The following is a 23,288-nucleotide window of genomic DNA, read 5'->3' on the forward strand; positions in this document are numbered from 1 at the left end:
AAACAAAAATAAGCCAACAAGACCCAATCAAACTTACAAGCTATTGCAGAGCAAAGGAAGCTATGAAAAAAAAAAAAAGTAAACCTTTGGAATGGGAGATAATGGTTGCAAACAATTCAACCAACAAGGGCTTAATCCCCAAAATATACAAACAATTCATAAAACTCAGCAGCAAAAAAACCAACAACCCAATTGAAAAATGGGCAGAAGACCTAAATAGACATTTCTCCAAAGAAGACATATGAATGGCCACCAGACACATGAAAAGATGTTCAACATCGCTAATCATTAAAGAAATGCAAATCAAAGTTACAATGAGGTACCATCTCACACTGGTCAGAATGGCTATCATTAATAAGACTACAAATAACAAATGCTGGAGAGGGTGTGGAGAAAAGGGAACCTTCCTGCACTGTCGGTGGGAATGTAAATTGGTACAACCACTACGGAAAATCATATGGAGGTTCTTTGGAAACTAAAAATAGAACTACCATATGATCCAGCAATCTCACTCCTGGGCATATATCCAGACAAAACTTTAAAAAAGATACATGCACCCCTATGTTCATTGCAGCACTATTCACAATAGTCAGGACATGGAAACAACCTAAATGTCAATTGACAGATGAATGGATTAAGCAGATGTGGTAATATATATACAGTGGAATAGTACTCAGCCATAAAAAAGAACAAAATAATGCCATCTGCAGCAACATGGATGGAACTAGAGAGTCTCATAACTAAGTGAAGTAAGTCAAAAAGAGAAAGATATCATGTTATATCACTCATTTATGGAAATGAATCTAAAGTATGGCACAGATTAACCTATCTACAGAATAGAAAGGGACTCACAGCAGACTTGCAGTTGCCAAGGGGGTGCAGGGAGTGGGAATGATTGGGAGTTTGGGGTTAAGAGATGCAAAATGTTACATTTAGAATGGACAGACAATGAGGTCCTGCTGTATAGCCAGGCAACTCTGTCCAATCACTTGTGATGGAACACGATGAAAGATAATATCAGAAAGAGAGTGTACATAGATGTATGGCTGGGTCACTTTGTTGTACAGCAGAAACTGACAGAAAAATGTAAATCAACTATAACCAAAAAAATTTAAAAACACAGCTCAAAAAAATAAACTAGTAAAGTGCCCACATATAGTGAGAATTTACAAGCATCCCCCCTTTCCCTTCCTTCTCTAAGAATATCCACATAGAGAGGCAGCAGTTAAGAATTTTCTCAGTGTTTTCTATTTCAATGTTTCTGCTTTGTACTTTGGTAAACCTGAATATGTTACCGTCATGATTGTAAAATAAAACATAGTTATCCTATGTTTGTCACAGAACATTTGTTAGATAACATTATTTTAGGTAATTAAAAAAATAGATTTGTAGTCATTATGTTTTTATAATTTGTTTTTGGCCATGCCCTCAGCCAAATTTCCAGGCCAGGGATCAAAACCGTGCCACCAAGGTGACCGGGCCAAATGCTTAACCCACTGTGCCACAAGAGAACCCATTTTTACTCGCAAATTAAAAAAATATTTAATATTGGAGTTCCCGTCGTGGCTCAGTGGTTAACGAATCCAACTAGGAACCATGAAATTGCAGGTTCGATCCCTGGCCTTGCTTAGTGGGTTAAGGATCTGGCGTTGCTGTGAGCTGTGGTGTAAGTTACAGACGCGGCTTGGGTCCCGTGTTGCTGTGGCTCTGGTGTAGGCTGGCGGCTACAGCTCCGATTCGACCGCTAGCCTGGGAACCTTCATATGCCGTGGGAGTAGCCCAAGAAAATGGCAAAAAAGACACACACACACAAAAAAAATTAATATTATCCTGAAAGGAAAGAAGTCAAGCCAAAGCTCATAGTTCCAAATTCAAATTACAATAATAATAATAAAACAATAAAACTTGAATGAAAAGTATAGGGAAAAAGCTGGAGTAAATTTTATTTGTAACATGAAAATAGAATTCTTCATTTCCTAGAATACAAAAAATAAGGGAAAAAATGGACTAAACACAACTTTAATCCCAAACAAAGGTCTAACTTATCTGGCCTGTTGTCACAGTCTTTCAAAGGACCTACCTGGCCGGTTGCCACATAGTCTTTCAAAGGATGAATAGCCAGGCAGAGAATATCATCATCATGACCCAGGTAAAAGCGCTGTGTATTCTGTTGTCGATTATAAATGACACCCACTGCTGCCACATGGTACACAATTTCACCAATTTGAGTATAAAACAGATTACTTCGACAGTCATAACCTCTGTAACTAAATTTAGAAAACAAATCACATAACGTTAACTTTGGCCTTTTACTGATAAATATGGATGCTACAGAAGACAGTCAATTTCCAGTTTTACAAGATACCAGACAATTAAAACAAAACACAAACACCTCAGATCCCATAAACTTTTGAGACTTGTTATGATTACAAATAGCTAAATCCAAGCTATAACATCGAGTGAAAAAAGGTGCAGAAAATTGTATACAGTATACTACTCTTTGCATAATACTAAATTTGTATACTATAAAACAAAAGTTGCTTTTTTATGAGTGAAATGGTATAGAAAAGAATATATATTTGTATTTGTTTGTACATACATAAATATTTATGAAACTAAGTTAATGATTACCCTTGTGGGAAAGAAAAGATGGGATGGCTAGGAGGGTAGAGGTGGGAAGATTTTAAAGTATATCATTTTATACACCTTGTTGAACCATGGGAATACAAGATATATATTACAAAAATAAGTTTAAACAATTTCAGCACATCCAGAAAAAAAGTAGCTAAATCCTCTCAAGAATGATCAATAAAATTCCATTTATAGCAACTTTCTTCATATTTCAAAGAAACTCAATTCATAAAACATAAATGCATAGAAATACTGTCCACTTTAACACTGGAGGAAAACTATTTTTATTGAATAAATCTCTTTTCAAATTTTTTGAAACATTATCAACAAGGTAAGAAAATGGTACTAGATGAAAGGAAAGAAGGAGTTGGATTGGAGACCCTGTTGCCCCAAAATGAAATGTGAGACCTGTATGCCAGATGTCCTGAAACAATCTAGAAACTGTGTTTTAATGAAATTAAAATATGAAGGCCAGGGAGTTCCCATTGTAGCTCAGTGGGTTGGGAACCCAACCAGTACCCATGAGGATGTAGGTTCGATCCCTGGCCTCGCTCAGTGGGTTGAGGATCCAGTGCTGCTGTGGTGTAGGTTGCAGATGTGGCTCAGATCCCACACTGCTGTGGCTGTGGTAGAGGTTGATAGCTACAGCTCTCATTTGATCCCTAGCCTGGGAACTTTCATATGTTGCAGGTGTTTCCCTAAAGAAAGCAAAAAAAAAAAAAAAAACCCAAAACAATGAAGGCCAAAATGCTTATGCCAAAACAAGCCACAATATCATTCTAAGTTAGACGTATTTAGGAAAAACAATAATCTCTTACATTTCACTTTTTTTTGGTTTCAAGACAAGAGATCCATTCCTATAAACATAATACTATATTTTCATAAGACTAATTTTTATTGAATAAGCATTTATATAGTGCTAATTATGTATCAGGAAACATTCTAAGTCACCACAAGTATTGACTTAATTATTCCTCACCAGAACCCTATGAAATAAAGCACTGTTACTTTCATTTTACAGCTGGGGAAACAGAAACACAGAGCAGTTAAGTGATTTGCTCAAAGTCACATAGCTAGTAAATGTCAACCAAAATTCAAACACATAAACGAAAACAGTCGGTTTGTACCCGTGAACAAAGTGCAATCGAATACTATTTCCTGGAGCCCGTTCTCTTCTTTTAGAAGTGCCACTTTTTTGTTTCTCTTTGTATTGTTCTTTAAGCTGAGGTAGATCTTCTTTGTAAACCTTTAAATAATGTACATAAGTAGAAAAATTCTTAAAATATAAATTAATAAAGGTGTTGTAACTTCCAACGTTGTTGTTATTATGATCACTAAATTTTAACATCTGTCTTAAATAGGCAGGTTCTTTATGAAATTTACCTGCTTGGAAAGACAAACTTATTTACATTTTCTATGTATCACACTGACAAATACATAGTTTCCATGAAATTTTCATACTTTGTAAGAGAATATATTAAAAGAAATAAATGGAACGATACTGTGACAAAAAGCACATATAATATATAATAAAATATAATACAGTCACATGTAATATATTAAGCACTTACTATAAATAACATTTTACAAAAGTGAACTTTAACTCTTAAAGGGGGAAACAGCCACACATTTCTTGGAAAATTAAACACTACAAAAGAGAGGAGTTCCTGTCATGGCACAGCAGAAATGAATCTGACTAGCATCCATGAGGAAGCAGGTTTGATCCCTGGCCCTGTTCAGTGGGTTAAGGATCTGGCATCGCTGTGAGCTATGGTGTAGGTCACAGAAGCTGCTCGGATCCCAAGTTGCTGTGGCTGTGGCACAGGCAGGCAACTACAGCTCCGACTTGACCCCTAGCCTGGGAACCTCCACACGCCATGAGGTTGGCTCAAAAAAGACAAAAAAAAAAAGAGAGAGAGAGATAACAACAGATAAGTAAACAGCAGGGAGCAAGATAAAGAAGATACTAGACCTTTTCAAGGAAAAATCATGGTATAATAAAAATTACCTGCCGACGATAGGTGAGCTGCGTCTCCTGTTCAATTTCAGAATCCAGTTCTGGAACATCAGATAGATCTGAATCTGATTCATCAGTATTAGAGTCAGCCAGACTTTCTGTAATTAAAAAAAATGAAACATTACTTGTTTAAAAAGATTCATTTTCAAAACAGCACAATAAAATTAATGATTAAGAGCTGACTGGGCCAACTGACATGGAAACAAGTGATAAAACAATCAAATGAAATTACCTATTCACAGATGTCAGTAAACTGTACTACAGATTATCTTCCTCTCCACTCACTGCAAACTCAATAGTTCCTTTAAATCCCTTCACTGGCTCCCCAATGACTGCTACATCAAATTTAAATGTCTGTGCAAATATAAGTGAATATAACCCATAATTAACATGAACAATAGCTGGAAAATACTATATGCAACAGAAGAACTGACATTAGATAATTTTTCTTTGTCAAAAAAACCGAATATGAAACCTAGATACCCATCTCCCAGGGAATATAATAAATGTTTTTTTTGCTAATGTATGGTTTTCACTCATTAAAGTACTTTGTACATACAAAAGTACTTTGTATTCCATGCTCTGTGACATGTGACTTTAAACACATAGATGTAATATTTTAATTTAATAACTCCACTAAGAATAATCTATTATTATCTATTAACATACAAGGCTAGGGTACACGTCAATAGTACAGTTATTTGGAGGTTACTGAAGAGTCATTTGACAAATGTTTAGTCAGTGTGCACTACTCACCTTGGGGAGCTATGTGAAGAGCATCTTTGAGTTTTCTTTCAGGAATAAACTTCCACTGAAAGACAGAGTGATCGGCTCCACCAATAGAAATAACCCACTGATAATCATGTGACCATCTTACATTAGTTACGTGAGCCGAATGGCCAATATATTTTTTAAACTTGGCCCCTATAACAAAAATATAGCTTTAAATCGATAAACAAATGTTGCTACTCAAAAATACCACTGTAAACAATTTCTATACCTGAACCAATGCATCCTACTTCTACTATCCTAATTAATGATCGAAAGGGAAAATGTTAATTCGAACATTTGTTGAGTGAATATATATGAGTATTACATCAAGATGTGTATGGAGTTCCCGTCGTGGCGAAGTGGTTAACGAATCCGACTAGGAACCATGAGGTTGCGGGTTGGGTCCCTGCCCTTGCTCAGTGGGTTAACAATCCGGCATTGCCATGAGCTGTGGTGTAGGTCGCAGACGCTGCTCGGATCCTGCGTTGCTGTGGCTATAGGCTGGTGGCTACAGCTCCGATTGGACCCCTAGCCTGGGAACCTCCATATGCTGCGGGAGCGGCCCAAGAAATAGCAACAACAACAACAACAACAAAGACAAAAAAAAAAAAAAAGATGTGTAAATCACTGCTCTACTGATTCACAATACAATTTGATAAGGATCACAAGGGCTGTGAGGCATTATCTTATTGCTCTGGGAAAAGCCTGTAGCCACAACAGGATCAATTGCTTCAATGCTAAGATATCTGATGTTTTAGCCAGAGGCCTTTGGTCTTAAGTGACTAAGCGACTGGACCACTCTACTCCTCCCCCACTATCCTCAGCCCTAGCAGCCAGACAATCCTTTTAAAGCTCAAATCGTCCACACAACACTAGCAACATATAAAAAGAACTATACAACATGAACAAATGGGATTTATGGCAGGAATGCAAGGTTGGGTCAATATATAAAAAGCAAAGCAATCAATGTAATATACCATATTAATCAAAATAAAATACGGCTGGTTGCTCTCAACAACTATCTTTCACAGCCTTTTTTTTTTTTTTGGCAGCCCCAGGGCATATGGAGTTCCTGGCCAGGGATCAGATCTAAGCTACAGATGTGACCTAAGCCACGGCTGTGGCAATGTTGGTTCCTCAACCCACTATGCTGGACCAGGGATTGAACCCACATCCCAGTGCTCCAAGATGCTCCCAATTCTATTGCGCCACAGCAGGAACTCCTAAGGTCTTTTTTTTTTTTCTTTAGGGCCGCATCCACAGCATATGGAAGTTCCCAAGTTAGGGGTCTAATCGGAGCTACACCACAGCCACGGTAACATCAGATCCAAGCCGTTATCTATGACCTACACCACAGCTCACTGCAATGCCAGATCCTTCACACACTAAGCAAGGCCAGGGATCAAACCCACAACCTCATGGTTCCTAGTCAGATTCATTTCCACTGTGCCATGACAGGAACTCCCCTATGGTCATTTTTTAAACCTATATATTTTGTACAATACCCTTCAATGTGAGTTTGTCTGGAGTTTCTTCATAATTAGATTCAAATGTGTTTTTTGCACAGGCAATGCTGTGTCCTTTCAAATACACTATTTTAAGGGCCACATTCTATTGTTAGTGATGTTACGGAGCAGCATTTGGTTAAAGTGTTATACACCATATTCTCCAATTGTAAAGAAATAGTCTAACTTTGTAACTAATTTTAAAAAATCTGTGTGACGATAGGAACCATTTTGTGGTTCTAAGTTCAGAATACATCTTATATATCCTTCTTAGATAAACCTGGTATCTGGCAACATTTACATATTCCTATTAAAGTACATAAAACATAGTAACTTTTGGCTTCATTTTGATAACATTTTAAAAGGTTTATATGATGTTATATAAGGTCTGAATGGCCTAGAGAACAGATGTGTGGTTACCAAGGGGGATGGAGGAAGGAGTGCGATAGACTGGGAGTTTGGGGTTAGTAGATGCAAACTGTTACATTTAGAATGGATATGCAATGAGGTCCTACTATATAGCACAGGGAACTATATCCAGTCTCTTGGGATAGACCATGATGGAAGATAATATAAGAAAGGGAGTGTGCATATATATATATATATATACACACACACGCCACACACACACACACACACACACACACACACACACACACACACACACACACACTGGGTCACTGTGCTATAAGCAGAAATTGGCACAACACTGTGAATCAACTATACTTTAATAAAGAATAAATAAAATATGTAGGCTTGTATGGCAAAGATCCATCAATTACAAACTGAGAAAAACTTTCACCTTGGCCATGCATTTAGGGATAGTCATCTTAATCCAAGTATAAAAGATTTGACCAAAAGCACATAAATTAAATTACAAATTGCTGCTGCTTAATGGTAATGCTATTATTTTAGGAATCAATTTTTTACGTAGCTTAATAGAAGTCAGTAACTTTCTAGATGGGTAACTTGTCACAATTCCCTTGGTAAAGTCTGATAAGGTAAGATTTAGGCCCATTCCTCTTATATGATAATGTACTATTTGCCTGTCAAGAGGACTTCAGCTACTACTTCCTTTGATGGAGACCTTAACGTGCTCTTAGGCACCAGAGAGCCTTAAAAGGTAAAGCCAGAGATTCCAGCAGTTAAAATTACAACTTTTAAAGATGTACTAATTTTGCTATGTTTAGAGCAAATGAAGAAGAATTATCTGAGCACTTATTCTAATCCAGTACAGTGGGTCATAGCTCCAAGAGAGGAGTAAATAATCCTGCAAGGCCTTCCAAATTATTTTCTCTGTGACTTTGCAAAGATCAGTTCCTCTGGAGGAACCAAGGCAGTTCAACAAGAAAGCTGTTGAATAAGTTACTTTCTAATCAAAGCGACTTTATTAATAATTATTCAATAACCATCACTGTTTAACTATGATAAATAGTTATCTTAAAAGCAAACCTAGACATCACATTTTTTAAGAAGGGACCCAAGGAGTTCCCTGACAGCCTAGTGGATGGGATTCAGAACATTCACTGCTGTGGCCTGGGTTCAATCTCTGGTCTGGGAACTGAGATCCCACATCAAGCTGCTGCATGTATGGCAAAAAAAAAAAAAAAAAAAAAAAAGGAGGAAGAAGAAAAGAAATGACCTTGACTCACCAAGATCTCCTTCTACAGAATTCCCTGTGATTACTCTACGTGGTTATACTTGTGACACTGAGATATAATAGCGAAATTACTTGTTAACTTCTAGAATAAATTATAAGCTCTATGAGGACAGGGATGGCATCTTGTTCACATTATATCCCTAATGCCTGATACACAGCAAACATTCATCAGGTATTTGAAGAAAGAGAAAGAAAGGAAAAGAAAAAGACATTACATTTTCCCTTACTCTGCCTATGCATGTGAGTTGGAATGCTAGTTGAGGAAGGAAGAAGAGTTGCAAAGGAGACTGAGAGGGCATGAACTCCAACACTTATGATTCATTAATGGGGACAAAAGTCTGATGTAAAGGATATTAGAGCTGAAATCAAAAGATTAGAATTTGAGTGTCAGACTACCCAAGAGCACAGATGTTTGAGCATATCACTTAACTTCGCTTAGACTCCATTTCCATTTTAGTATAAGTTGGATTACAAACTCTCAAAGTCCCTTCTTTATGAAAAACTGCCCTATGATAGTAAACAATAAAATAATAGATAAGGCCTAAACAGTCCTATCATCAATTAGGACTAATATCTCAAGAGAAAAGATTCATCAAAGCAAGCTAGAATGGACATAAAAGCTTTCCTAGTTTAAATGAGAGGAGAACGATAATTCTTGGTGAGGACAAAGCAGTATACTGAAATATTTATGTTTCAGCAATCCCATTTCTTATGTAATTTATTTTAGGGTTTATTTTGTTTTTCTTTTTAGGGCCACACCTGCAGCATATGGAAGTTTCCACGTTAGGGGTCAAATCGGAACTGCAGCTGCTGGCCTATACCACAGCCACAGCCACATGGGATCCAAGCTTCATCTGAGACCTACACCACAGCTTGTGGCAACGCTGGATGTTTAACCCACTGTACAGGGGACAGGGATTAAACCTGCATCCTCAGGGATACTAATCTGGTTCTTAACCCACTGAGCCACAATGGGGATTCCTATTTTAGGGTATATTTTAACACAAAGTTAATATGAACTAAATTTCTTCAATAAATCGTAGCAATATGACAAAATATTTTTTCCCACTTAACAATGTTTTGATGACCTTAATACTTCTAAATATAAAATATATAAGAACACCTTTTTTTTTTCTTTTTTGGCCATGCCTGTGGCATGCAGAGGTTCCCAGGCCAGGGACGGAACCTATGCCACAGCAGGGACCCAAGCCACAGCAGTGACAACACCAAACCCTTAACCTACTGAGCCACCAGGGAACTCCTGAGAACATCTTTCTGACCCTAATAAAAAGTAGAATTCCTTAATACACAAAATAGCAATGTTCAGAAAAAAAAAAAAAAAAACTTACTTGAGGAGTTCCCATCGTGGCTCAGTGGTTAACAAACCCAACTAGTATCCATGGGGACGTGGGTTCAATCCCTGGCCTTGCTCAGTGGGTTAAGGTTCTGGTGTTGCTGTGACTGTGGTGTAGGCCCGGCGGCTACAGCTCCAATTCAACCTCTAATCTGGGAACCTCCACGTGCTGCAGGTGTGGCCCTAAAAAAATGACAGACAAAAAAACCAAAAAAACTTACTTGAGTATATTGAAATTAAAAACTAGTCAACAAAAGACATGATTAAGAAAATAAAAAGTCACAAATTGAAAAAGAGGGCATTTGTGAGCCATAAAAATTACAAATTATTTGTACGTAGGAAAAATCAAAAGAAACAACTCTATAAAAATAGGCAAAAGATAAGAACTTGTGTTTGACAGAAGAGGAAATGCAGAAAATGAAATACTGGAAAACATTTTAAGTCAGCTTTATCAGTAGGTAGACACAGGTAAATTAAGGCAATGTGACACCATTAATTAGATAAGATTTAAAACATAAAAAGTGTGCAGGGTTCCTGTCATAAGAAAAAAAAAAAAGTGTGGCAATGTCAAGTGCTGAAGAGGATGTAGATCAACAGGCTTTGTAAAATGGTTAACTATTTTGGAAAACAAGTTGGCATTCTCTTATAAATGCTCTATGACCCAGCAATTTTACTCCTAGGTATAAATCTTTGAGAAACTTGTCTATCATAGCAAAAGACTGAAAAGAACCTAAATGCCCACTGACAGGAAAATAAACACATGGATTGTACCATATACCCATTCACAAAAGTATTTTATAGAAGTGGAAAACAAATACACTAGAGCTACATGCAACAATATGGATGATGCTTAGAAAAGTGGCATTAAGTCAGTCCACATTTATTGTCTGATATGTGTTTTGTTTTTCCAATTAATTTTCTCCTGGAATCTAAAAAGTATCTTTTCCAAATATAAATTTTCATTTGTCAGTAAGTATAGAAAGTCTTGGGATTTATTAACCGTGATTAAGATGTTAGATTAAAGCAACTCTGAGGAGTTCCCTGGTGGCCTAGTGGTTAAGTGTCTGGCATTATCACTGCTGTGGTTCAGGTCATTGCAGTGGAGCAGGCTTGATCCCTGGCCTGGGAACGTTTTCATGCCCCACGTATGGCCAAAATTTAAAAATTAAAGAAAAAAAAAAAAGAAAGAAAGCAACTCTGCCTTCACCTCCACATTCTCCCCTACCCCTGACTGCTTCCCCTCCATAGTCTCTGTGTTGCTACCTGCAAAGAGTCTGAGAGAGATTATGGTCAAGGGAAGGAGAATCCAGAGAGAAAGAAGATAATAATGAACAGTAACAACAATAAAAAAGGAAGAGTAGGAGTTCCTGTTGTAGCGCACTGGTTAACAAATCTGACTAGGAACCATGAGGTTGCGGGTTCGGTCCCTGGCCTTGCTCAGTGGGTTAAGGATCTGGTGTTGCCGTGAGCTGTGGTGTGGGTCACAGATGCGGCTCAGATCCCGCACTGCTATGACACTGGCATAGGCTGGCAGCTACAGCTCCAATTCGACCCCTAGCCTGGGAAACTCCATATGCCGTGGGAGCAGCCCTAGAAAAGGCAAAAAGACAAAAAAAAAAAAGGAAGAATAATGTTTTGAGCTTGAATTTGAGGGGGCTAAATGTGGAAGAGGATCATTCTGGGCTAATCTCATACATTTTGTATTTTAATTATGATGATTCTATAACATAGTTACTTCTATTATTTAACTTCTTTCCATATTTTACAAATGCTTCATTTTTTTTTTCCCCTTGCTTTTTAGGGCTGCAGCATATGGAAGTTCCCAGGCTAAGGGTCGAATCAGAGCTATAGCTGCCAGAGTATTCCACAGCCAGAACTACCTGGGATCTGAACCGTGACTGAGACTACACCACAGCTCACGGCAACACCAAATCCTAAACCCACTGAGAAAGGCCAGGGACTGAACCCACTTCTTCATGGATACTAGTTGGGTTTATTACCATTGAGCCACAATGGGAATTCCAAAAGCTTCACTTCTTAGAATGTAATAGATATTACCTAAGCAGATATCTAAAATACATTAATACATCAGGCACAATATTTCCCAAACTTAAGTTAAATCAACAGTACAACTTAATGTGTGAAATAATGTATAACTTCATAACTAATCTAAAAGACAATTTTTCTAGTTAAATTGCCAGCTTCATTTAAGTATGTAAATTCAATAAATTGATCTTAAACAGGATCTTAAAATACTTCTATTAATCCTTTAAATATGCAGTAGTTATATCCTGTCCTCTCTTCCAATTACCTACTCATAGTTTCAAAGTGACTCATAGGGGTCTAGAAATAAAAGCTTTATCATAAAATAAGTTTCTAACAAAAATCTAAAATGAGAAAATAAGGAAAATAATTTATATTTATATTCTTGAAGCAGTAACTTAACAAGACTAATTTTTCTTTCTTTTTTTTTTGTCTTTTGTCTTCTTTTAGGGCTGCACCCACATCATATGGAGGTTCCCAGGTTAGAGGTCTAATCAGAGCTGTTGCTGCCGGCCTGCACCACAGCCACAGCATCAGATCCGAGCTGCGTCTGCGACCTACACCAACAGCTCATGGCAACGCTAGAACCTTAACCCACTGAGCAAGGCCAGGGATCGAACCCACAACCTCATGGTTCCTAGTTGGATTTGTTTCCGCTGCGCCATGACAGGAACACTGGTATGAATTCTTTACTCATACAATTATTTTGGTGCTTAGGGACTTGTTATAAACTGACTCAAATACTTTATGGAACAAGGCATGGAATGAATAAATAAGAGAGCATTTCATTTAATTATCCTCAGGTCTATGAACAGAATGATTACTATCATCATCTTAAAAGAAATCCAAGAAAAAGAGGTGATACATTAAATATATAGAAAATAACCAATGATAATATCCTTGTTTTTCTTACACCCCTCAGTTATGAAAAATAAATGTCCAAACAATGTGAGTTAAGTATTTATGCAAAAACACATTCTCAGACAAAAAACAGCAAACAAACCAATAGGTTCCAAACTGTGACCTGAATTATACAGCTGACTACTTCATTGGAATTGTTGAGAAAATGACATGAGAAAAATGCCTCCATGGAGTTCCCGTCGTGGCGCAGTGGTTAGCGAATCCGACTAGGAACCATGAGGTTGCGGGTTCGGTCCCTGCCCTTGCTCAGTGGGTTAACGATCCGGCGTTGCCCTGAGCTGTGGTGTAGGTTGCAGACGCGGCTCGGATCCCACGTTGCTGTGGCTCTGGCGTAGGCCGGTGGCTACAGCTCCGATTCAACCCCTAGCCTGGGAACCTCCATATGCCGAGGGAGCGGCCCAAGGAACAACAACAACAATAACAACAACAACAACAACAACAACAAAAGAGACCAAAAAAAAAATGCCTCCTAAAAGATCTATGTTTAATAAGTTAAATGATTAAAGACAATAAACCATAAAGTATAACTATTATTGTATATCCTGACTATATGAGGCAATTCTAGAAGTAGTGAGAAAAATGATTTTTTAAAAGGAAGAGGTAAAGTATTAGTCCATTCATAACATGAATTAAAAGCTAATTTTCTTTCTTTCTCTCTTTTTTTGGTCTTTTTAGGGCCTCACCTGCCACATATGGAAGTTCCCAGAGCAAATCAAAGCTGCAGCTGCGGGCCTACTCCACAGACACAGCAACGCCAGATCCAAGCCAAATCTGTGACCTATGCTGCAGCTCGTGGCAATGTTGGATCCTTAACCCACTGAGTGGGGCTGGAATCGAACCCACATCCTCATGGATACCAGTCAGGTTCTTAATCCACTGAGCCACAACAGGAACTCCCCCAAATAATTTTCTAATAAAAATTTCATGTCAAAAAATAGGAGTTCCTGTCGTGACGCAGCGGAAACGCAGATGTGGCTCAGATCTGGCATTGCTGTGGCTCTAGCATAGGCCAGCAGCTGCAGCTCTGATTTGACCCCTAGCCTGGGAACCTTCATGTGCTGGGGGTGCGGCCCTAAAAAAGAAAAAATTCATGTCCAAAAATAAATATAACATATGACAATACTTTCTGAATTAGCAAAATAAATAGTAGCTAATTCTGCTCATTTTCATGAAATTCTTCACCAAATAATCAGCACTGTTTTTTGTTTTTTGTTTTTTTTTTTTAGAGCTGCACCTGTGTCATATAGAAGTTTCCAGGCTCAGGGGCAAATCAGAGCTGTAGCTGCCAGCCTACACCACAGCCACAAGCAACGCCAGATCTGACCCACATCTGGGACCTACACCATAGCTCATGCAAACACCAGATCCTTAACCTACTGAGTGAAGCCAGGGATCAAACCCATGTCCTCATGGATACTAGTTGGGTTTGCTACTGATGAGCCACGATGGGAACTCCTAGCATGTGTATTTTAAAAAGTATAAACGTTTTTGTTTATAAGACTAACTTTCTGCAAGGACTTAAAAGCCTTTCATAATAAATAAGTTAATTAATAATAAGAAAAGATACCTTTTCTTAAACAAGGATATCGAAATAATTTTACAATTCCATAGTCATCAGCAGTTACTAAAACTTGGCCAATATAGTTTCCATCTACTGAGTTTATATCATTGATATCTGAATACTTGGGCCAAATTCCATTTACTTCAAGGCCAGAAACGCATGTCCATGAAGCCCAATGAACACCTTTTATTTCTTCTTTATTTGTCACTTCTTTTCCTCCTAAAAATAAACCAGAGTCTTAATTTAAGTAATTATTCCCTTTGACTTTTGCTGAAGCGTAAACCGTACTGATAACATGGTATGCTACAAAATTTAAGTATCTTCCCATTCCAGTTGAAGGACAACATAAGGCAGGTGAGTACAATGAAGAAAGGAGAAAATTAAGTGCAAGGAATTTTTAAAAAACCACTACCAAAATTATACTGATTCAGAGACACACACAGATTTGATGATGACATAGCTTGCATGGCAGGTTGACACATGTGGAGTACAAAACAAACCCAATGGAATCATGCTACAGATCAGCAAGGTAGAGGAAAAGCGAAAGCTCTAAGAAAGTGGCAAATCAGATACTAAAAAAGAAACCTAAGCATCTGTGGTAGAGAAAAAGAGAAGTGAAAGGAAGGAAGGGTGGTGAATAATACATTTACATTAGGCCAAGACTTCAGGAGTCAGTTGATCCTTTTTTTTTTTTTTTTTTTGGCTGTGCCTGAAGCATGTGGCAGTTCCAAGGTCCAGGGATCAAACCCTCACCACAGAAGCAACCAAAGCTGCTGCAGTGACAATGGCAGATCCTTAATCCACTGCACCACAAGGGAACTCCCAGTCAATCTTCACTGCACATAGACTGTTAGTGAAAACCTCTGGGGCCATGCATTAATTTTATTATGCATCTAGTCTTATTAAATAAGCTATTGAAAAATAGTAACTAATTCATTAAGCATCATACTAAAAGTACTGAGAGATAATATTTGGATGATTCTATTTTTATTCTTCTCTTTTAAATCTTTGATGGAAATCCTGCTTTTTAAAATTAGTTTATTAGCTACATTATTAATATTTGCAAAGTCTGAGGTAACCACAAAAAAAATCAATTTATAGTCAAACATTTTCATCAATTATATTTAATTAGCTGTACCGATTAAATATGGCATTTTGACTTTCTAATATATGCTAGGACTTTACCATATACTATGCATATGGTGTGGAATTCAACATAAAATTGGTCTTAGATTCTCAAAGCAAAAGAGTTTTAAGAACCAAAAGGATTTCAAATGATAAGGCACCCTTATAGAAAAAAAACATAATACCTGAAATATTAGCTTAGATCTTCTTTGATTTCCTATAATCAAATGTAACTTACACTCTGCTTCTAGTGAAGTTCAAAGATATTTTAAAGGAACTAAAAATTTACAAGTTATATATAATTTCTAAGAAATGTTTACCTGGCATCCTATAGAAAAGTCTTTTACCATTTCCATCATTTGTCTGTAAATATCTACTGTCTGAAGACCAGTCCAGGTGAGTGATGAAACTGAGTGATCCGACACATTCCCCAAATTTTTTATAACGCTGAGCAACTCCGTAAATATCAACTGAGCTGTCATTGCATCCAACAGCAAGGTAAGTTCCATCTGGTGAATATTTTAACTCATGAATTGCCTCCTTCCGATCTTTAATATGTACAACTTCCGTCATATCTCTGTGAAAAAGAAAAAGAGACCATATGAAAAAAAGTCAGTACAGATTTAGTTGTTTTCAAATGTGTCTAAAATGACTGTAAGGCTGTATCAAGCACTTATAAACCAATAAAACAAAAGTAAATGAGAAAAGCATTATTTCAGGAATAATTTTGTTGAACAGAAATATATGAGGACAATATATATGGGAATTAGAAAAAAATGCTAAATTCTGGTTCATAAATTACTTTAAGTAGCTTAGAGATTCATACTAAACTTCTGGAGTCATACAATACAGGAAAAAAAGTCACAGGTTTTTGTGATGAAGTTTCTTATAAATACTGAGTTTACGAAAAATGCTTAATTACAAACACCATGGATTTTCAAATAAATTTTGTAATGAACCAAATGTACAAAATCACATTCAAGAAATACAGATAGGAGAAATTGATTTGTAGTATTTCAGTAATACATTTGAATATATATCTTTATATAGCTACCACTAGTTATTTTTATTTCAACATCTTTGACCTTTTTTTTTTTGTCTTTTCTAGGGCCGCTCCCGCAGCATATGGGAGGTTCCCAGGCTAGGGGTCAAATCGGAGCTGTAACCACTAACCTATGCCAGGGCCACAGTCCAAGCCGCATCTGCGACCTACACCACAGCTCACGGCAACGCCGGATTATTAACCCACTGAGCAAGGGCAGGGACCGAACCCGCAACCTCATGGTTCCTAGTCGGATTCGTTAACCACTGCGCGACGACGGGAACTCCCTGACCTTTTAAAATAGAAAACAAATTCTTCTCAATTAGCGACCACATCAACCAGTGAAACTTTAAGATTTTTTAATGATGACTTATAATCGAGTTTCCAAAATAATACAGGTGTTGGTAACAGCCATAAAAATGGACAAACAGTTAAATACCACTGAATTTCCAAACGTGTGGAGCTGGTGAAAAGGCAAAGAGGAAGGCAGCAAGGAAGAGGGGGCAGGAGGAAGTGACAATTCTATTTCCAACTAGTACCAGGGACTTTTTTTCAAATATATTTTGTATTACCCATCTGAAATTCTCCCAATAGATAATTTAAATAAGTTTAAATGGATTTTTCTCAATTTTTATAGTTTCTAAATGGACAATTTAATGCTTTTGAACTCCTATTTCTTTGAGTAACACTAAGTACTTTGTTTTAGGCACATGGGGTACAAAGATGAACCCATCTTCTGTAAGGGATGGATATAAAGTAATTATAGTTTATAATGAATGAAATGTGGTGAGTACTCAAAAGATTACATGTGAAGATCTATAAGAAATACTGAAAAAGGGTTAAATCTAAAGGCAAGAAGGAACCAAGGAAGAGTGACACCTATTTTGAGCATAAAACCCGAGGGGTTGGTTAAGTATAAAAAAAAAGAGGGAAGGTTTTCCAGAAAGACACAGCATGAGCAATGCAAGTACATGGCGAATTTGAAGAGTAGTATATAATATAAAGTGGATACCAGACAGGTGGGAAAAGTAGTGACTGATGGAGTTAAAGAGATAAATTGAGGACAGTGTGTGACAGATATGATATGTTGCCAGGGAGTTTGGGTTTTACTGTGATGTTAATTATATAAATAAAAGCATGAAAATCATCACTTTTTTTTTGTCTTTTGTCTTTTTAGGGCCGCACCCTTGGCATATGGAGGTTCCCAGGTGAGGGGTCTAATTGAAGCTGTTGCTGCCGGCCTATGCCACAGCCACAGCAATGCCAGATCTGAGCCGAATCTTCGACCTACACCACAGTTCACAGCAATGCCATATCCTTAACCCACTGAGTGAGGCCAGAGATCGAACTCGCAATCTCATGGTTCCTAGTTGGATGCATTTCTGCTGCGACACAACGGAAACTCCTGACTATAAAAGGGTATCAAAATAAAACGAATGAAGGGGAAAAAGTACTTTTTAAAAAAGTTTTCCTCATCAACATCACCTTTGCCTTACTTACACCCTGCAACTTGCAAGGTCCTCTTCCTAAACACAGATGAATGTACCTACCCTACCTTTCCCAGTGACTTCTTCAAGTTTGAATAAATTCATGCATATTATCTCCCTTTCTCCATATCCATTCATCCACCCATTAATCCATCTATCCACTGATCTATATCCACATGAAGCAAGATTTTTAAAAAAAACCTCTAAGGTACTATTTGATAGCTTTTATTTTTTATGCCTTCTTTATTAAAGATATAATCATTCTAATATTAATCATAAGCATTAGTTAAAATGCTCCTGGAAAATTCTTCAGAAGTATCTTGGTACTTTTTTATAGCTCTTTTGTTCCAGAGACTTAACTCCTCCCAGTTAATGACAGATACAGTGTGTATATCTCAGGTTGTCTCTTGCTTTCTACCATGGTACCCCTGCCCACCAACAGACGTGCATACATGCACACTCACACACATACAGAAGAAACCAACAGTGATGGAAAGAGAGATTCTGACTGACATGGTGGTTTTATGGTATATATTATTATGTCAACATTATGAATTATGATTATCTTCTCTGATGAAGACATTTCTTTGACAAATTTATAGGAAAGAAAATTATTATTAAAATGTATTGATTTCTAAAGTCTTCTGGGAAACTGATATGTGAATTCTATGATTTCTTTTAGAAGCAGAGGGAGGCCAAAGCCTGAGAGTATTCATTCTAGCAGTTTGTAACACATCACAAAAGTAAAAGTATACAGTATTGATAGAACATATACTAGAAGAATTGTTCCTAAGTCAAAGTTAGTGGAGACAGGCCAAAGGAAGTTGGAGTTTGAACTTCATTCTGAGGAATTTAGAATGGGTCTTAGCTCAGTGGAAGACAGGAGCTGGGAAGAAAATGGCCCATATTCCAGCAGAAATAACAGTATGCGAAATTGATGACGGCGAGAGCAAGTGTTCAAGATCAGTTTGAGAAGGCCAGTGTAGCAGTACTGACACAAGTAACAGGTACTGGTGTGAGCTTAGTCTAGTGAAGGGGACTAAGGGAAAATTATTAAAGGCTTCACAGATCTTAAAAGTTTTTGGCCTTAATTTGTAAATTTAAGCTAGGGTGGGATGAATCAATCAGTTCACTCACTAATGTATTTCAACAGTCAAAAAAAAAAAAGTTAAAGGAGTATAATGACAAGATTAAGACCAATTAGAAGATTACTACAGATAGCGGTTGCTCAGACTTCAGATGTGAAATATGCGGTATTATTTATTATAATCCATCTATTATAGTATATAATATACACTATGTTAAAGACATTTTAATTTCAATCTTATTCACAAACTTTAATTAAAATGTTCCTAGAGGGAGTTTCCGTTGTGGTGCAGCAGAAATGAATCCAACTAGTATGAGGATGTGGGTTTGATTCCTGGTCTCGCTCAGTGAGTTAAGGATCCAGTGTTACTGTGAACTGTGGCGTAGGCTGGCAGTTGTGTAGCTCCAATTCAACCCCTAGCCTGAGAATTTCCATATGCCACAGGTGTGACCTAAAAGGCAAAAAAAAAAAAAAAAAAAAAGGCTCCTAGAAAATCCATCAGGCAAGTAAAATCAACAGGATGTGGTAATGGGCTAGAAATAGTGGTCGGTTAGAAAGAAAGTGGCATCAATGATAACTCCTAGGTTTGGGGTTTATATCAGAACATGGACAGTGGTACCATTCACTAAAATAGGGTTCACAGACAGAAGACCCTGGGTTCAGCTTTGGTCATGGTGAATAGTAGGTGCCTTTGAGATACCCAGGTGATGTTATATATGGCTAGAGTTTAGAGGAGACTAGGGCTAGAGCTATGCATCTGGGATAATGAGGGTATGGGTAGTAACTGAAGCTAGAGGGAGAATGAGATTACCTATGAGAAAATACAGAGTAAAAAGGGCAGAAAGCCTAGAATCTGAGCTTTGAGGCACTCCAATATTTACTGAGTAGGCAGAAGATTATAGCATATAAAGAAAATGGAGCCAGAGAAGTAGGCTGAGAAGAGAAAGAATTAACATCCAAAGCGAGGGAAAGGAATATATTGAGAAGGAGCCAGTGGTTAAGGGGGTCAAATTGCTGAGAATCAATTTAGATGAAAATCAAAAAGTATTTCCTCGCTTAAGTTACAGGGAATTATTAGTGACGGTTTTTAAATGAAAAGATGAAGGGAAAAGCTATATTAAAATGGCGGTAGAGGAGTTCCCATCATCATGCATCGGAAACGAGTGCATTAGAACCATGAGGTTGTGGGTTCAATCCCTGGCCTCACTCAGTGGGTTAAGGATCTGGCGTTGCTGTGAGCTGTGGTGTAGGTCACAGATGCAGCTCGGATCTGGTATTGCTGTGGCCCTGGAGTAGGCTGGCTGCAACAGCTCAGATTAGACCCCAGCCTGGGAACCTCCATATGCCATGGGGGCGGCCCTAAAAAAAAAAAAAGACAAAAGACAGAATGGGGGTAGAAAGTTGATAAGTTAATTAGAAGAAAAGAAAGACAGTAAAATAGGCAGTTTTTTGAGAAATTTACTGTGAAAGAGTAGAGAGTAGAGATGTGATGTAACTAAAGAGGCCTTAGTTTCAAGGTAGGAATTTTAAGATAAGACATATTTGAGCATGTTTTAATAGTGGTCTTGGTGTGGGCAGGGAGACAAGAAAATCTCTGATGTGAAAAAATAATGGGATATACAAAGAGAGATACTTTTTTAAAAGCCAGGAAACAACTTTTGGAACTTATAACTCCTGTGAAATGAGGCAGACAAAATACAAAAAGGTTGAAAAAAAAAACCTTTTAAGCTCTTCTACTGAAGTCTCCCTAACTACTTATGAGAATGAATTAGTGCCTCTGAGGAATCTGATGTTGATAACACCATGCAGCCCACCACGAGTCAAAGTTTTATACATACACATACGCACACAACACACACACACACACACACCCCCTTCTAATTTGAAAAAATACTGCAGTTTTTCATTTGACTCCATGATATTAGTGCTTCTTTTAATATAAAATTATTAGCATTTTTATCACAAGGAAAAGAGATGTTTTAGGAAGTTATGTGATTTGCCCTGGCACTTCACCTTGTACCCCAATTTAAGAATCAATGCGTTGTTTTCAATCTATACTATGGTCCTCTAAACATAACAACCATTCTGTGAGGGTACTTTACTACTGCTCTAAGTGTGAAATCTGCTCTATGATACAGAGAACATGCACAGAAAACCAAGAAGAAATAGTGACCAGGTAAATTAAGAAGGATTAAGAATATTTTTGAGTTAGAATTTTGTGATTATATACAAAGATATTTAACAGTCATAATAACCATTCCAATGATCCTGTCAGCAGTGTTGAACTCAGCTGGTAAAACATTGACTTATTAGAGATAAGGACTTATTCACCCCGTGTACAAATGAAAAAATAATAAGCACTATTTTTAATGGCAATGATATATCTAACAGAAATTCTTAGGTGTTTTACATGCATCCTAAATTCTTGCTTGTAAAACAATGCAAATATACTTAATGCTACTAAATTTTATGCTTAAAATGGATAAAGTGGTAAAAAAACTAGTTTAAGAGAAGTCTCAGCATATCTCATTGTAAAAACCTGCCCCAGAAAGAAGAGTCATATCTATAGAGTCTCAGAAGTATAAGAGATCATGATGTATCTGAAGAAGCAAAGTTTTTTTTTTAAATAAATGTTGAAAGAAAGAGGTTAAGATAGAAAGAAATAAGCTGGAGAGATGAGCACTATAAGATATGTTAAGAGTTATGAGCCTGGAGTTCCCATTGTGGCTCAGAGGGTTATGAACCCAAGTAGTATCCATGAGGATGTGGGTTTGATCTCTGACCTTGCTTAGTGAGTTAAAGACCTGGCATCACTGTGACTGTGGCGTAGAGTGCAGATGCGGCTCAGAGTCCACATTGTTATGGCTGTGGCATAAGCCAGCAGCTGCAGCTCCAATTTGACCCCTAGCCTGGGAACTTATATGCCGCAGGTGCAGCCATAAAAAGCATAAAAAAAAAAAGGAATTATGAACTTTATTCTAAAGACAATGTGACACATTTATCATACTTTAGAAAGAGGAGGGATGCAAACAAACACATTTTGAAAGGCATCACTCTACCTGGAGAAAAAGGACTTGAGGAAGCAAAACAGGAGATGAGAAAACCAACTGAGATGCTGTTCCACCAATCCAGTTAGGATATGGCAGAAGCCTATACAAGAGTACAATGGTGAGAATGGAAGGAGGGAGATTAACTTGAGAGCTATTTAGGAAGTAAGGTCTCCAAAATTCTGTGATTAACTAGACATGAGAGACAAGACAGAGAAATGAATAAATGGTTTCTGGATAGAGCAACTGAATGGACGGTCCTACTATTCACTAAGCTAGATATGAAAGATTTCATAAGTACTTATCCTTGTGAACGCATGTGGATCTACGGCAAATTTTTAAATGTTTAGAGTTCAATTGAATGCACCATATCTGTAATTCAACAAGAGATGTTAAGTGCTTTAACAAATTCTTTAAACTTTTCTAATTACCCAAAGGAAGAGATGCAGGCATTTTAAAAAAAAGCATAAATCTGAAAATAACAATACCGAAAACATTCACTCATTTTTAACAGTTTCAACGTCTCCTTCCTTTTCAATGGTGGAGGATCATTACTGAAAAGAAATACTACCGAGAAACAGAAATCAAGACCCAAATTTAACTCAAAATTTGTCATTAATCTAAACATTCTTAATTCCCAAAACCACGGTTTTCAGGTTAACTCTCTGAAAAAGCCATTTTTATAAGTATTTTTACATTTGATCAAACTAATGTCTGAAAAATATGTATTAACAGGAGGGGGGGAGGAAATGGGTAAAAACAATAAGTATTACACATTCTATCTCAAGTAACAGAAATTTATTATGTTTCTGCTTCTACCCTAATACATACCTTACTCTAAGCACAGTGAACGAGCCATCCTTCATTCCAAGGGCAAGATGGATCCCATCTACATTTACAGCTGCACAACGAATCGGTTCTTCCATATTACACCTTGCTATAAGTGCATGATCAACTAGGCTCCATATCCTGTAACATTTAATTAAGAGTTAATTAATGTATAGACTTGGAGTTCCCATTGTGTCTCGGCAGGTTAA

General features: G+C 37.3%; 1 protein-coding gene across 1 annotated transcript in view; it reads right to left on the bottom strand.

Annotated features, from left to right (window-relative positions):
- The window catches only part of EML5 (EMAP like 5), a 197,929-nt gene that overhangs the window by 100,789 nt on the left and 73,852 nt on the right, over positions 1-23,288 (bottom strand). The window contains exons 8-14 of the mRNA XM_047797659.1: positions 23,083-23,220; positions 15,909-16,165; positions 14,470-14,682; positions 5,405-5,572; positions 4,640-4,746; positions 3,759-3,877; positions 2,081-2,267 (exon numbers count right to left, since the gene is read on the bottom strand). Coding sequence (XP_047653615.1) covers positions 2,081-2,267; positions 3,759-3,877; positions 4,640-4,746; positions 5,405-5,572; positions 14,470-14,682; positions 15,909-16,165; positions 23,083-23,220 — 1,189 coding nt within the window. The remainder of the gene's footprint in view (positions 1-2,080; positions 2,268-3,758; positions 3,878-4,639; positions 4,747-5,404; positions 5,573-14,469; positions 14,683-15,908; positions 16,166-23,082; positions 23,221-23,288) is intronic.

This window comes from Phacochoerus africanus, chromosome 9 (genome assembly GCF_016906955.1).
Source record: "Phacochoerus africanus isolate WHEZ1 chromosome 9, ROS_Pafr_v1, whole genome shotgun sequence".
Lineage (NCBI taxonomy): Eukaryota > Metazoa > Chordata > Mammalia > Artiodactyla > Suidae > Phacochoerus > Phacochoerus africanus.